Source organism: Hyalella azteca, unplaced genomic scaffold, assembly GCF_000764305.2.
Source record: "Hyalella azteca isolate HAZT.00-mixed unplaced genomic scaffold, Hazt_2.0.2 contig12962, whole genome shotgun sequence".
Lineage (NCBI taxonomy): Eukaryota > Metazoa > Arthropoda > Malacostraca > Amphipoda > Hyalellidae > Hyalella > Hyalella azteca.
This window is the reverse complement of record NW_025942902.1, coordinates 24,768-38,636: the sequence shown is the minus strand read 5'-3', so window position 1 is coordinate 38,636 and position 13,869 is coordinate 24,768. Positions and strand designations below refer to the sequence as shown.

The following is a 13,869-nucleotide window of genomic DNA, read 5'->3' as shown; positions in this document are numbered from 1 at the left end:
TTATCACAGTTAGCTGGTGCTCGCACCATCTTCCCCCGCTGCGCCGTGCAGGGCTTGCAGCGCGCGCTGGTCCGCCTTGAAGGCCAGGAATTCGTCGCGGCAGGCGCGGTGGGTGACAGGCTGACGACACATCGGGCACGACGAACTGTAACACAAAAATGCATATCAAAATTGTTGTTTGTTGTGCCTATCTTATGGAGTTGCCGAGAATTTTATCCCAGAAAATATTATTGAATATTTGGAATGTACATGAGAATAAAAAAATTAATATTCACAACTCTGTAATAAAATGCACATGATGAGTAATTGCATAAAAATAAATTGAAGTATTGATCTAGGCTATAAAAATGTTTTCGAAAAAATTAAATGAAAAAATCAGTATATTCCGCAATAAAAAAAATCAAAATATGAACGGTAGAATATGAACTCCTGTTAATGACAGAATAACATCAAAGCAATGCATAAAATCCGACTGCTTATATTGAATGAAACGAAAGCGTAAACATTCTTGGTTTTCTTAAATCGCAAGCTCACAAGGAATTAAAAAGAACGGTAAATCAATTCACAAAATCTTCATGAAATGGTACCAGTACAAAGTACGAAGAAGAAGAAGTTATCATCTGTACAAAGAATTGCATAGAATAGAATTACAATTAGCATCAAAAATCAATAAAGCAAACACTCACTTATTTTGCAGCCACCGCGCTATGCATGAGTGGCAGAAAAGATGTCTGCAGCTGGAGAACATGACAAAATTCTCATCTTCTGTAATGTTAACATCCAAACACACGGGACAAGCTTCTTCTTCTTCAGATTGTGGGAGAATATCTTGCAGCGAGCGTTTCTTTAGAAGCGGGGACCATAATTCGTGGTGAGTGTTGCCGAGGATGACTCCTGCCTTGACAACGTTGTCATAGATTGAATAAAAACTCTGAATAATTTCATTGAGTCTGGCTTCATGGTTCAGACCAGTTCTCTGCATGGATATTGAGTCTTCAATTTCAAGAGCCATCGCTCGAATGTATGCCTCCATCAGGTTGAAGTACCCGACAAAATCGACGTATTTGTGTTCGCCATATTTTGTAGGAGATATGCAGTCAATAATATTCTTAATTTCAGATAATAGAATATCTACAGCTGCTGGTGTAAAATCCTCTTTAACTTCGAGGTACTTGGTTTCAGTGTCAACAAAAATGAACGATAGAATGTTCTCAAGTTCTTCAATAATTGAGTGTGATGGCTGCCGCTGAGCTTTCAAGTGAAGAGAACGAATGTCGGTCAGTAATTCATTTTCTAGTTCATTGAAATTGTGCTCAGCGTTGTCCGAGTTCCTCACTAGCGCCTGTTCATCACCAGAGGCTGAAATTAGGGAATAAACATCATCGGTGTTCGCCATGTCGGTAATGATACGAGGTATTAGCTAAAGGAATACCGAGATAGAAAAATTCTCAAATTCAGAAAAAAGTATCTGATAGTCAAACTGTTGCAGTAGTTCTTCTGACGAAAATTTTTCACTTTAACGAAAAACTTTCACTTAACGAAAAATGTTCACTTTAAACCAAGAAACCGATGCGTGTTGTGCGACACTCAGAGTAAACGTTAGCGAAGGAGGAGCAGAGTTCACTATAAACAAGTTGTCGGTGTGGAGCACAGGAGCAAACTGAAGGCCTACTCGATGCGGGTGTCCCTTATATAGGCCCACCCTGTACGTGCTTAACAAAAGGATCGTCACAAAAAAAATAAGGAAGGTTGCCGGATGCACCGCGGCGTCTCCTTTTACAATCCTAGATTCCTTTAGCCCGGCACAGATGATCTCGATATTTCCAGATGGAAATTCCGAAATCTTTGAGTTTTTTTGTAGGCCTACACTCTACAGGATGTATATTGGCTATTATAGATGCGTTAATTTTCATCATCAACTTAAGAGATACAGTAACTCGTACATTGCGTTTCCGTTTTAGTAGCAAATAATTTGATGAATCTTAAATTGCGTTCTTATGTATTATCAACAGACAAAATGACCGACAGATTCCGCTTATTATTATCAACTGATGATATGAAGGTTTCCAAAAAGTTTCGTGAAAATAAGATGATTCGACACTTTTATCAGATTTATTGATGGTGAATTTCTGCACATAAAAACACGACAATTTCCTAATACGAGATAAACAGGTTAACGTGGTATTAAACAATATGGTTCAAGAGTATAACATACAAAATAAATACATTAGACTAAATTAGCTCACCGAATCATCGGAGGACCTGAGGTAAATTTCAATAGGTAATAATCTTAACGAAACGAAAAGCGAATTCAATGGTTACGTAGTGTCGTATAGGTCTATAAACGTTCTGGCTACTGAATGACATTGTCTCCTGACGACTCCTCCTATTACAGCATTAGGGTACGCACACAGTGAAAGTAGGTTTTCCCGCGCTGGCAACCTGCTCCAACCTGCCACAAGAATGAACATAGGATAATAATGTAAGTGTTCACAGTGAAAACCTGTACGAATAGGCTTCTGTATTCTATGGTTTCAGGCGCCAGCCTGAGCAGGTAACCAGCACGCTGGCAACCTGCTTTCACTGTGTGCGTACCCTTAAGGGATGGAATCAATTGAGCACGAGAAGCGTCAACAGATGAAATGACTCAAATTGTTTTTTTTATTATATACTTGAGACATAACTCGAACATTGATTGCAATCTTGTTCATAAGCAATTAACAATAAAACTTGGACATTTCGTCCAGTTGAAGATATGTTAGCATGCGCTTATGAACAGGAATGATTTTGAATTTATTTAACGAGGCTCATACTTCTATAGTTTCGTTTCTGCTGTTCTACTGTGTAGAATAATAATTAGTTATCCATGTAATTCACAAATTCTGATATATTCAAAAGCAGATCAAACGTCTACCCTTAGTTTCGCTAATCGTTCCAGACATTATCAGCATAATTTAATAATAATATGCGTTTAAAAATTACTTTTTAGAGACAACACTTCTCAATAATCCAGCGTCTCCGGTGTTACACATGTACAATGAATTTATAATTTCTTTATGATATATAAAAAAAATATTTTTAATTTTTTTTAAATTGAAATGATGCAAAATTTTTCAAAATTATTTATTCTGTCTATTGATACATGCATTGTCTCCGACTTTAAGCAAGTGTGCAAAATTTTAGATCGCTTGGACAGGTAGATATGTGTTAAATGAGATGTAGATGTGTGTTAAATTGTGTTTTGTTTCGTCGACGCCTAAAAACAGAACTTTTCCGTAGAGCCTTTGAATCTTAGGCCTAGCCGTTATCTAATTTATCATGGATATTACTGGTTTAGCATAGGTGTTATTTGTTCTAGTATAGACGTCATCAGTCTTGGCATATGTCCTCTGTTTTAGCATAGATGTCATCTGTTTTTATCATCTTGTGTTTTTAGCCGCTTGTAACGTGCCCTCGAAGTTCGATCTGAACGAGACGCCACGACAATCTCTTCGTGGAATAATAATAATAATAATAATAAATATCGATTATAGGTTATGTAGTAGACAAAATTATTTTTTTCATTCTTTTAATATTAATAATAAATTTTTTTAAATTTCCAAGTATTTTTATTCTGCCAATTGATTCATGCATTGCCTCCAATATCCAACATGAAAAAAAAATTTAATTTGTAAAATTATTTATTCTATCAATCGATTCATGCATTATCTCCACATATACGCAAGTGTGCAAATTTTCAGATCGATTGGAGAGGTAGAAGTGTGTTAAAAATCGATTATAAGATTTGTTGCAGACAGACAGACAGACAAACAAGAAGTGAAGTTAAAAAGAGAAGTGTTGTAAAAAGTAGCAATAAACAAGAATTTCAGCGAGATGATGCAAGTAGTCTCAGGAGTGTAAAAATCTTCCAGAACGCCATACAAATCAGTTCTAAATACGGGTGTATAGTTCAAAATTAAGAAGCTAAAGCTTTTTTTCCATCTCTGAATGAGACTGTTTTCTGGCGAACCAGATGCCCTGTCGCTCCGTATCATTGTCGAAGTCCAAAAACTTTACAAGACAGCTTCGGCAACAATACCCCTCCGTCTACCTATATGCGAACATCTCTTTCATCCGAAGACTCGAAATCCAAAGTTAGCTCGAACTTCAACTTTTCGAAGGAGAAAATGAAAGGCATCAGTATATCATTTCACTGTCAGCATTATATTAAAACCTTCGATTAAAAAGTTACCTAATAATTTAATATTTAGGGTAAAATGTTATCAATATCAATTAAGAACAAAGGCAATGCAGCGGGATAATTTATGTGCCTATAAGGAAGATGGGTCATCGTGTGAGCCCATAATGAACCGCGGCTGTTAGCGCTGTTCTTTGTCGGGACTGGCTGGTGCCTTCTTGATCCAAACAGCGGTGTTCCAGATCCTGAAGATCATCACGGCCATGAGCAGCAACAACACGAACATCGCAATTACTCTCTCGACGAAAAGTACTCGCCTTAAACGCTCCAACTCCGTGAAGGCTGCGGGAGGAAAATGGAAAATTATACGCTTCTTGCGTAACTATTATACCTCTGATTTGGGGAGAAAGATAATACAGAATTCTGTTGTCTAGTTCAGTTCAGCCGAGGAAATGGAACTTATGCTATGCGACCTGCATTAAACACTTTAATTTTCATGGTGCCAAGTCATTAGAATTACCTCCAGAAATTTCATTCAAGCTGGCGACTCTTTCAGGTCTAGCTCATAGCCAATAAATCTACTAGACTGTCATGGTAATCTTTCTCTTCTTCATTCGTCTAGTCATGTCCTACACCAACCAAGCGCTCAGTGTTCATTAATCCACTATAAACAATTTGACATTCATGGTAACATTATTTTATTATTATATTAAATATTAGTATATAGTAGGTTCCAGGTTGAAGATGAAGGAGTAGCTGCACGATAATTTCAGAATGTATTCAGTATTTCCTTAATGTCTTGCAAGCAACAACATTTACTACCCTGCTCCATCTCCACAGCGATGACAATAAACAAAACAGGCGGTGAATAGGTGTTAAATAAACAAAAATGGTGTTAAAATGTGCTCGAGTTCTTGGATAACTGAATACGATGGCTGCCGCAGAGCTTTCGAGTGAAGGGAATGAATCTCGTTAAGTATTTAATTTTATAATTCATTGAAATGTTGCTCACCGTTGTCCGAGTTCATCAAGTGAACATCATCGGTGTTGGCCATGTCGGTAATGATACGATGTAGGAGCCAAAGGAGCTAAAGAAATCCCGAAATAGAGAACTTTTCTAAAATATGAAAAATATTTGATAGTCAAACTCTTGCAGTAGTTCTTCTGACAAGAAATTTTCACTTTAAATCAACAAAACCAGTGCGTGTTGTGCGACACTCAGAGTAAATGTTAGCGAAGGGAGAGCAGAGTTCACTATAAACAATAAGTTGTCGGTGTGGAACACAGGAGCAAACTGAAGGCCTACTCGTGGTGCTGATAAAGACCTACCTAATTTGTAGAGGTTCATTAATAATCTTGACACATTTTCTTAAATAGACTTTAAAATTACTCAGAAATAGGGCTCAAACGAGATATAAATCAGTCTTGGGATTTCGTAAGCTGTACAACATAAGTTTAAGTGCTTCAGGCCATTTATATTCTACGCTTCTTTTAACTCTCTTGTTGGAAATTAAATTAATTACACGTGAATAACTGGTGATTGATGTTGATCTCATGTTTTATATATTATTGGAACGCATTTTCGAGACTTATTTATCTTTTATTTCAGTATTTGACTTTGACGCGTGCAGAATCTTTCTTATGAATCAAGAAAGAAAATAAGGAACTTGCAATGAATAACGTCGGGTTGTCAGTTTGTGATGCACAGGATGAGTATTGTGATGTACAGGATGAGTATTGTGATGTACAGGATGAGTATTGTGATGTACAGGATGAGCAGGATGAGTATTGTGATGTACAGGATGAGTATTGTGATGTACAGGATGAGTATTGTGATGTACAGGATGAATATTGTGATGTACAGGATGAATATTGTGATGTACAGGATGAGTATTGTGATGTACAGAATGAATATTGTGATGTACAGGATGAGTATTGTGATGTACAGGATGAATATTGTGATGTACAGGATGAATATTGTGATGTACAGGATGAATATTGTAATATACAGAATATCTGTGTTAAGATTACTGGATGGATATGAAGTAATGATGGATGTTCTAATTAAGTTATAGAATGGATGCGTTCTGACACACAAGATGGTCGTGTTGAGATGGATGTGATTGATGTAGCTACCACCAGGTACGTGCTTAACAAAAGGCTCTTCTCATAAGAGAAAAAATAAACCTCAGTACTCACTGCAGTGAGTGACAGAGAGCGCATTTTCTCGTCGACGAAAACGTGGTCACGGACGGACAGACAGACAGACAGACAGATGAACGGACATGACTAGCACCATAGCGCTTTTTTTCCATAAATGAGAAAATGCGCTAAAAAAAAGTCACCCAATGCACCTGCTTCTAGTGTTACACTCGTGGCTTGCCTGTATGACAGGCGTTGAAACTCTCTTTCTTTCCACACGGAAATTCCAATATCCAGCGTCACTGTATGCCAAAAAGTTCTAAGGAATGTCTATGTAAATAAAGCATCGAATTGAGCGGTAAAGGTTGATCTCGACATAGAGTTTCTTGTGAAAAAGTTTTTCATTTTCATTTTTTTCATTTCATTTACCGCGACCGAATTGGATGGAAAGCTAGACACTTCCTAAAAGCATTAACGACGTCATGTGAGCAACCTGTCCTTGTACGTGGGCGGAAGTGGAATGTCTATAAAGGACTGGGCACTTCATTAAAGCTCTAGTAAAGAACTGGAAACTTCAATAAAGCTCCAGTAAAGGAGTGGGTACTTCAATAAAGCTCTAGTAAAGGTCTGGGCACTTCAATAAGGCTCTAGTAAAGGACGTAAAGGACTGGGCACTTCAATAAAGCTCTAGTAAAGGACTGGGCACTTCAATAATGGCTCTAGTAAAGGACTGGGCACTTCAATAAGGCTCCATTATAAAGGAGTGGGTACTTCAATAGGGCTCTAGTAAAGGACTGGAAACTTCAATAAGGCTCCATTAAAGGACTGGGCACTTCAATAAGACTCTAGTAGCTTGCACGACCGCCTCGATGTAGCATTCATTGTATTTGCCGTACCTCGGCTTGACTGATGAAGGTGCTTACCATGTATCCGCCTGTACCTGTGTAATGACTGTAACGTAACCACCCCGTATCAATATAAGTCTAAAATATACACCGTGTGTATTACTTATTCCTCACATAGTCATCAAATATGTGTTCTCAGGTTAAACCAATAAATATTCAATACATGTTCGCGACACCTTCATCAATTAACCCCCGTCCTTTGACAGGTATACACATAAAAATTCATTACAAGTATCAAAAATTTATCACGTGCTAGACTAAAAGAGACAAAAATGCAGTAAAATAATCAAAATTTGTTTGTGCTGCCGCAGGCTGCCGCATATGGCGGGGCCAGCTCGCTTGTGCGCGGGGCGCAACGAAGTTGTGGAGGCCGAGGCTGCCATGTTCCGATACTTCTTCAGAGGTGGGTCAAGATTGGGGCAAACGTGGGTTAATAGTGGGTCAAGGGTGGGTCAAGATTGGGGCAAACGTGGGTTAATGGTGGGTCAAGGGTGGGTCATGATTGGGGCAAACGTGGGTTAGTGGTGGGTCTAAGGTGGGTCAAGGGTGGGTCATGATTGGGGCAAACGTGGGTTAATGGTGGGACAAAGGTGGGTCAAGGGTGGGTCTCCAGCAGGTGCAGGCAATAATCTGATCTGAATTGCTGATTATCACCAAATAATTGATGTTAGTCATCGTGGGATTGAAAACGATTTAAATTTGATGGATAATAATCACCTTTTTAAAATGATATAATCTCCATTAAAATGATGCTAATAACTTTTTAACCGATTATTATCACCATTTATTATGATGAGCCTCATTAACATAGGATTACTCTAGTGACCAGGAATTAATAACAATAGTCACGCTACTTAAACTTGTAACGGACTAATGAGAGGCACGTGAGTCACACTATACTTAAACGTGTAACGGACTAATGAGAGGCACGTGAGTCACACTACTTAAACGCGTAACGGACTAATGAGAGGCACGTGAGTCACACTACTTAAACGTGTAACGGATTAATTAGAGGCACGTGAGTCCCGCTACTTAAACGTGTAACGGACTAATGAGAGGCAAGTTCACCCATCGCGTTCACCCGTCACCCAGGGACGTTCAATATTAATTTAAGGGTCAAAAGAAGGTAGCGTTCACCCATCGCGTTCACCCGTCACCCAGGGACGTTCAGTATTAATTTAAGGATCAAAAGAAGGCAGCGTTCACCCATCGCGTTCACCCGTCACCCAGGGACGTGCAATATTAATTTAAGAGTCAAAAGAAGGCAGCGTTCACCCATCGCGTCCACCCGTCACCCAGGGACGTTCAGTATTAATTTAAGGATCAAAAGAAGGCAGCGTTCACCCATCGCGTTCACCCGTCACCCAGGTACGTTCAACATTAATTTAAGGGTCAAAAGAAGGCAGCGTTCACCAATCGCGCTCACCCGTCACCCAGGGACGTTCAGTATTAGTTTAAGGATCAAAAGAAGGCAGCGTTCACCCATCGCATTCACCCGTCACCCAGGTACGTTCAATATTAATTTAAGGGACAAAAGAAGGCAGCGTTCACCCATCGCGTTCACCCGTCAACCAGGGACGTTCAAGGAAGCCTCGTATGCCCCCAGTCGTGGGTGCATGCGAGCTTCATCCCCGACACCGACACCCGCTGCTCCCCCAACAGCACGGCACACGTCACGGTGGGTGAACAGCTCACTCATTCTGGCGGGTGAGGGCATGAAATCGGGTGAATAATTTAGTGGGCGATGTTTTGATTTATATTAAATCAATGCTAAAAGTTTGCTTTTTTGGGTTTCCGAATTGGCGTAAATTGTACACAATGAGTGAAAATTTTCCAAGTTCCAGGGAGGGCCACTAGAAGTGTCAGAATGTAATAAATAAATTATAAAATTTATGTTTTTAACCACGTAGAGTACATTGCATATAATTGAGTGATATGCTATAATTGTCAGGCAGCGTTCTGTGAGTTTGGTTCTTCAGCTTAATCCCGTAAACTGTACGCAATTAGTGATTTTTTCCAAATGTTAGGTAATGTTCTATAAGTTAAGGCTTAGGTTAATAATTATGTACACATCTAGCGATATCCTCCACATTTCAGGAAGTGTACTTCAAATTGTATCTTTAATTTAATAATTATTGGGCATCTAATGATATATCCTACAAATGTAAACAATTAAGTAGTCTAAAAATAGGGCATTATTCATATCATTATTGTACACAATGATAGATATTGTGAGCAGGTGTACTGCCAGAACCTGCTCATATAAAGCAGTACGAGGAGCACTACTCCTACCTGTTGTCGGACCTCGCGGGGGATGCTGGGGGAGTGCTGGGGGATGCTGGGGGAGTGCTGGGGCTNCAAAGCTGCGCTGACACACTTCGTCATAAACTGCAACCCTTCACTCAGAGAAATGAGCGAAGCTTTGTTCAAAGCTGCGCTGACACACTTCGTCATAAACTACAACCCTTCACTCAGAGAAATGAGCGAAGCTTTGTTCAAAGCTGCGCTGACACACTTCGTCATAAACTGTAACCCTTCACTCAGAGAAATGAGCGAAGCTTTGTTCAAAGCTGCGCTGACACACTTCGTCCTAAACTGCAACCCTTCACTCAGAGAAATGAGCGAAGCTTTTTCCAAATAGCGATGTATTTTTTGTGCATGCGTGGGTCATCCTGACGCGGCTTAAGGGCGTATCTGGGCTCTCTAATCGTGCTATGGTAGGATTGTGTGTCGGTTTTAGACAAAATGAATAATTTTTTTTACTGTAGGTACAGGGATACATAATCCGTCGTTAATGTTATTCGTACCTGAAATCCTGGCGACGAGAGTTACCGTCACTGGGCACAAGGTTTCATCATTTGAATCATATTTATAAGTTTTATTAATAGTAAATGTATGCTAAGTCTCCATCGAAAGTAATACAACTTCGAATGTTTTAATAAAAATTAAATTCTTATTAATGTTGTACTGGCCGATTTTCCGGTATATTTAAATATATCGTGTAACGAGTACACCCAATATTAAAAATGATCTTGTTTTCATTCAGGTATTTTGTTGAGAGCACTGGACTGGTGATGGTGTTCTTATTTCTAAGCAGCAATTTAGTGAGAAGACGAATAGTACAACAGATTGTTAGCTCAACAAATGTTTGATAATGATTGTGCCGAAGTCGTAATCAAATTAGCATTTGGAATTCGATTCAAAACTTATTGTTCCCCGTCAGTTTCTTATGTAAATTAACCGCTTCCATATATGCACGGCCGTCTTTTATAAGAATATACTGGACTGAACGGAGGAAAAGTTTACCGTATCAATACAAGGCCAGAGGAAGAAATATTTCGGTTTCTATCTTCTGGATGTACCGAGGTTTAAGGCGAACGCTTTGCTACGCGTTGACGTGACCGCGACACGTAGTTGTCTTAGGAGGTCGCGGCGCGTCAATTGCTCTCTTCTTGTGTCAACCTCCTACTGAAATACATGTGCGTGTCCCTGATCGTGTTTCACTGACTCGAAGACTGATACATGGTGCCCCGGTTGGACGAATAGTCTGTTGTGCGTGTTACTGGGTAGTCTCGTTAATGGCGCACTATAGAGCACCGGCACCTCTCAATTTTGTGGAAACCCGATGGGATGCGTGGAAAAGAGAACTTTTTGACTTTTCGAACGGCTTCGAAGCTGCACGTTGAAGATGAAAGCGTTCAGGTGGCCAGTCTTAAATACTGCATGGGAGCTGAAGCCGAAGATGTATTCCGTACATTCGAGCTTGGTGAAGAGGAAGCCAAGAACTTTGAGATAGTGCTGGAGAGATTTGATGGGTATTTCAAACCAAAGATCAACATAATCCGCCTTCGACGAATATTTCAGCGGCGAATTCAGCAGCCAGGCGAGAACGAAGAAACTTACCTGCGTTCACTCTTCGTTGCGTCTCAAGATTGTGAGTTTGGTATCAGCGCCAGGGAGAGAATAAGAGACCAATTCATAGCAGGACTGAGTGATGAAAAGTTGGCGGAGAAGTTGGAACATCTCTATTTAAGCAAGACAAAATTTCACCTTGGATTTGGTCGTGGAATTTACTAGGTCGTATTGCGACGTGAGAGAAGGCCGCCGTAACGAGCATGGAGGTGATGCGCAGACGAGCGTAGATGCGGTCCAGGTGCGGCATCAACCCCGATAGCCTAGAGGTGCACGGCCTACAGAAACCAGAGCCGACGACTCAAGAGGACGGGTTTGTGTGAACTGTGGCTATAAGCATGGTCTTAACCGATGTCCAGCGACGGGGAGAAAATGTCATAACTGTGGGCGAGACGGTCACTTCAGTAGAGCGTGTCACGGCCGGAACTCAGGAGCCAGGTCCTATCCTACGCCTACACTGCGCGGAGTGAACGAGATCGTCGAGACACGCACGACTTCTCGAGACGAGGAGGCTGAATCTACGTATTTCATAGGTGAATGTGGGACTGATTCTAATTTTAGATGGGTCGTAGATATTCAATTGAATTTGCACAATATATTCCCTTTTAAAATTGATACAGGTGCTGACGTGAGCATTTTAAATTATAAAACCTTTTATAAAATGACTAATCCTCCCCCTTTAATGCCGTCGGACAAGAAGTTAGTTACTCCCAACGGAGAACTAAAAATCATAGGGAGAGTGACCTGTAAAATCTTCTATAAAGGGACTGATTGCGTGGAAACGTTTTATGTATTGAGTTCTAATAATTTGTCATCTAATCTTTTAGGTAGGCAAGCCTCGTGCAATTTAGGCATTATAAAGTTTCTAATAGAGGTAGCCATCGATGACTCGCTGTTTGGGTTTGGAGTTTGGCGCACTGAGCCTGTGAAATTTCATTTGAAGCCTACTGCCGTTCCAGTGAGGTTGCATTCTGCTCGTCATGTCGCTGTGCCTTTAAGACCATTACTGCGGGCCGAGCTTGATAGGATGGAGAGGGAAGGTGTGATTGAACCTGTATCGAGTCCTACTGATTGGGCGAGTGCCATTATTCCTGTGGTCTCCAATCTCAAGTCGGGTAAGAAGAAAATGAGGATTTGTGTTGATTTCAGACAGTTAAACAGATGCCTCAATAGAGAAAACTTTCAAATTCCCACTTTCGACGAGTTATCTTACAAATTGTCGGGAGCCAATTATTTCTCCAAGCTGGATGCAGCGTCTGGGTTTTTCCAAATTCCTATTTGTGAACAGTCTCGTGCGCTCACTACATTCATAACCCCCTTTTGGTCGGTATCAATTTAAACGTTTGCCAATGGGAATCAACCTTGCTCCCGAAGTTTATCAGCGAAAAATGAGTACGTTATTAGAGGGAATTGATGGTGTGGTCGTCTATATGGATGATGTACTTGTGTTCGGATGTAGCAGGGAAAATCATAAGACTCTTACGGAAGTTTTAAGTAGAATTAAGAACTGTGGTTTGAAGCTTAATAGGGATAAATGTTTGTTTAATGTACAGAAAGTTAGTTTTTTGGGTCATGTAGTCAGTGCGCGTGGAATCGAAGTCTGTCCGGAGAAAGTCGAGGCTTTAAATGACGTAAGTTCTCCTAGAAGTGTGGTGGAGCTTAGGAGGTGTCTTGGCATGTTAATTTTTTTAACGAAATTTATCCCGGATGCTCATAATATTCTTGCACCATTGAATGAGCTTTTAAAGAAAAATTCGTGTTGGACTTGGGACGCTCCGCAGGAAAGTGCGTTCCGTAAAATTAAGAATATGCTTAAAAATGCGCCTGCTTTAGCTTATTTTGACCCAAAGTTGCCAACGGTCGTTTCGGCAGATGCGAGCTCTTTTGGTCTTGGAGGTGTATTATTACAGAAACATGGCCAATCTCTTAGACCAGTCGCTTATTGTTCGAGGTCCTTGAACGAAGCTGAGAAGAACTATGCGCAAATAGAAAAGGAGTGTCATGCGGCAGTTTGGGCTTGCGAAAAATTTGATGTGTACTTGTGCGGTTTAGAGTTTAGCCTTCAAACTGACCATAAACCTCTTGTTGTTCCGCTGATTAATAAGCGATCATTGCCTGACACCCCGATGAGATGTCAGAGACTGCTGATGAGGTTGGCGAGATATTCCCCAGTGGCAGAGTACGTGCCAGGAAAATTTATGGTTGTGGCCGATGCTCTATCAAGATGTCCTGCTAAGGTTACGGACGACAAGTTGTCTTGTCAGGTTCGAAAGCATGAAGTAAATTCGGTTGAAAATATACCAATTCATCCGAAAGTAAAATCTAGGATCTTGCGCGCTCAGCTGTCTGATCTTGTAATTCAAAAAGTGGTTAAGCATACTTCCCAGGGCTGGCCTGAGGGTGTTGAAAATGCCTGTATGGAATACTTCAAGTGGTTGAGAAAGATCCCGGACTGTCCAGTAATGGGAAACTACCCTCAGCAAGTGACAAGCAACAGCATCTTGCATCAGCTGGCCCAAATGAGGGCAAATAGACGGAACACGTCCAACGTTACATCCGACGACGACTCGGAAACGGAGGACGACGAAGGCGGCGCATCAGCGTGACCTTGGACTAAGACGTCCTAAACTCATCATAAGGTCATAAGGTCACCTTACAACTGTCAGTTTTATTCGTACCTATCGAATTCACTCTAAATTTTCGCTAAATTTACTTGAATCAAAATATTACAAG

The 13,869-nt window shown here is 40.5% G+C and overlaps 1 protein-coding gene across 1 annotated transcript; it reads right to left on the bottom strand.

Moving 5' to 3' along the window:
- Positions 1–9: 9 nt before the first annotated feature.
- On the bottom strand, positions 10–1,637 carry LOC125178809. Its single transcript, XM_047883468.1, has 2 exons — positions 687–1,637; positions 10–145 (listed from the first exon to the last, which is right to left on the bottom strand). Exons 1-2 carry the CDS (start codon positions 1,394–1,396, stop codon positions 10–12), a joined length of 846 nt encoding a protein of 281 aa, XP_047739424.1. The 5' UTR covers positions 1,397–1,637.
- Between the last annotated feature and the right edge of the window lie 12,232 nt (positions 1,638–13,869).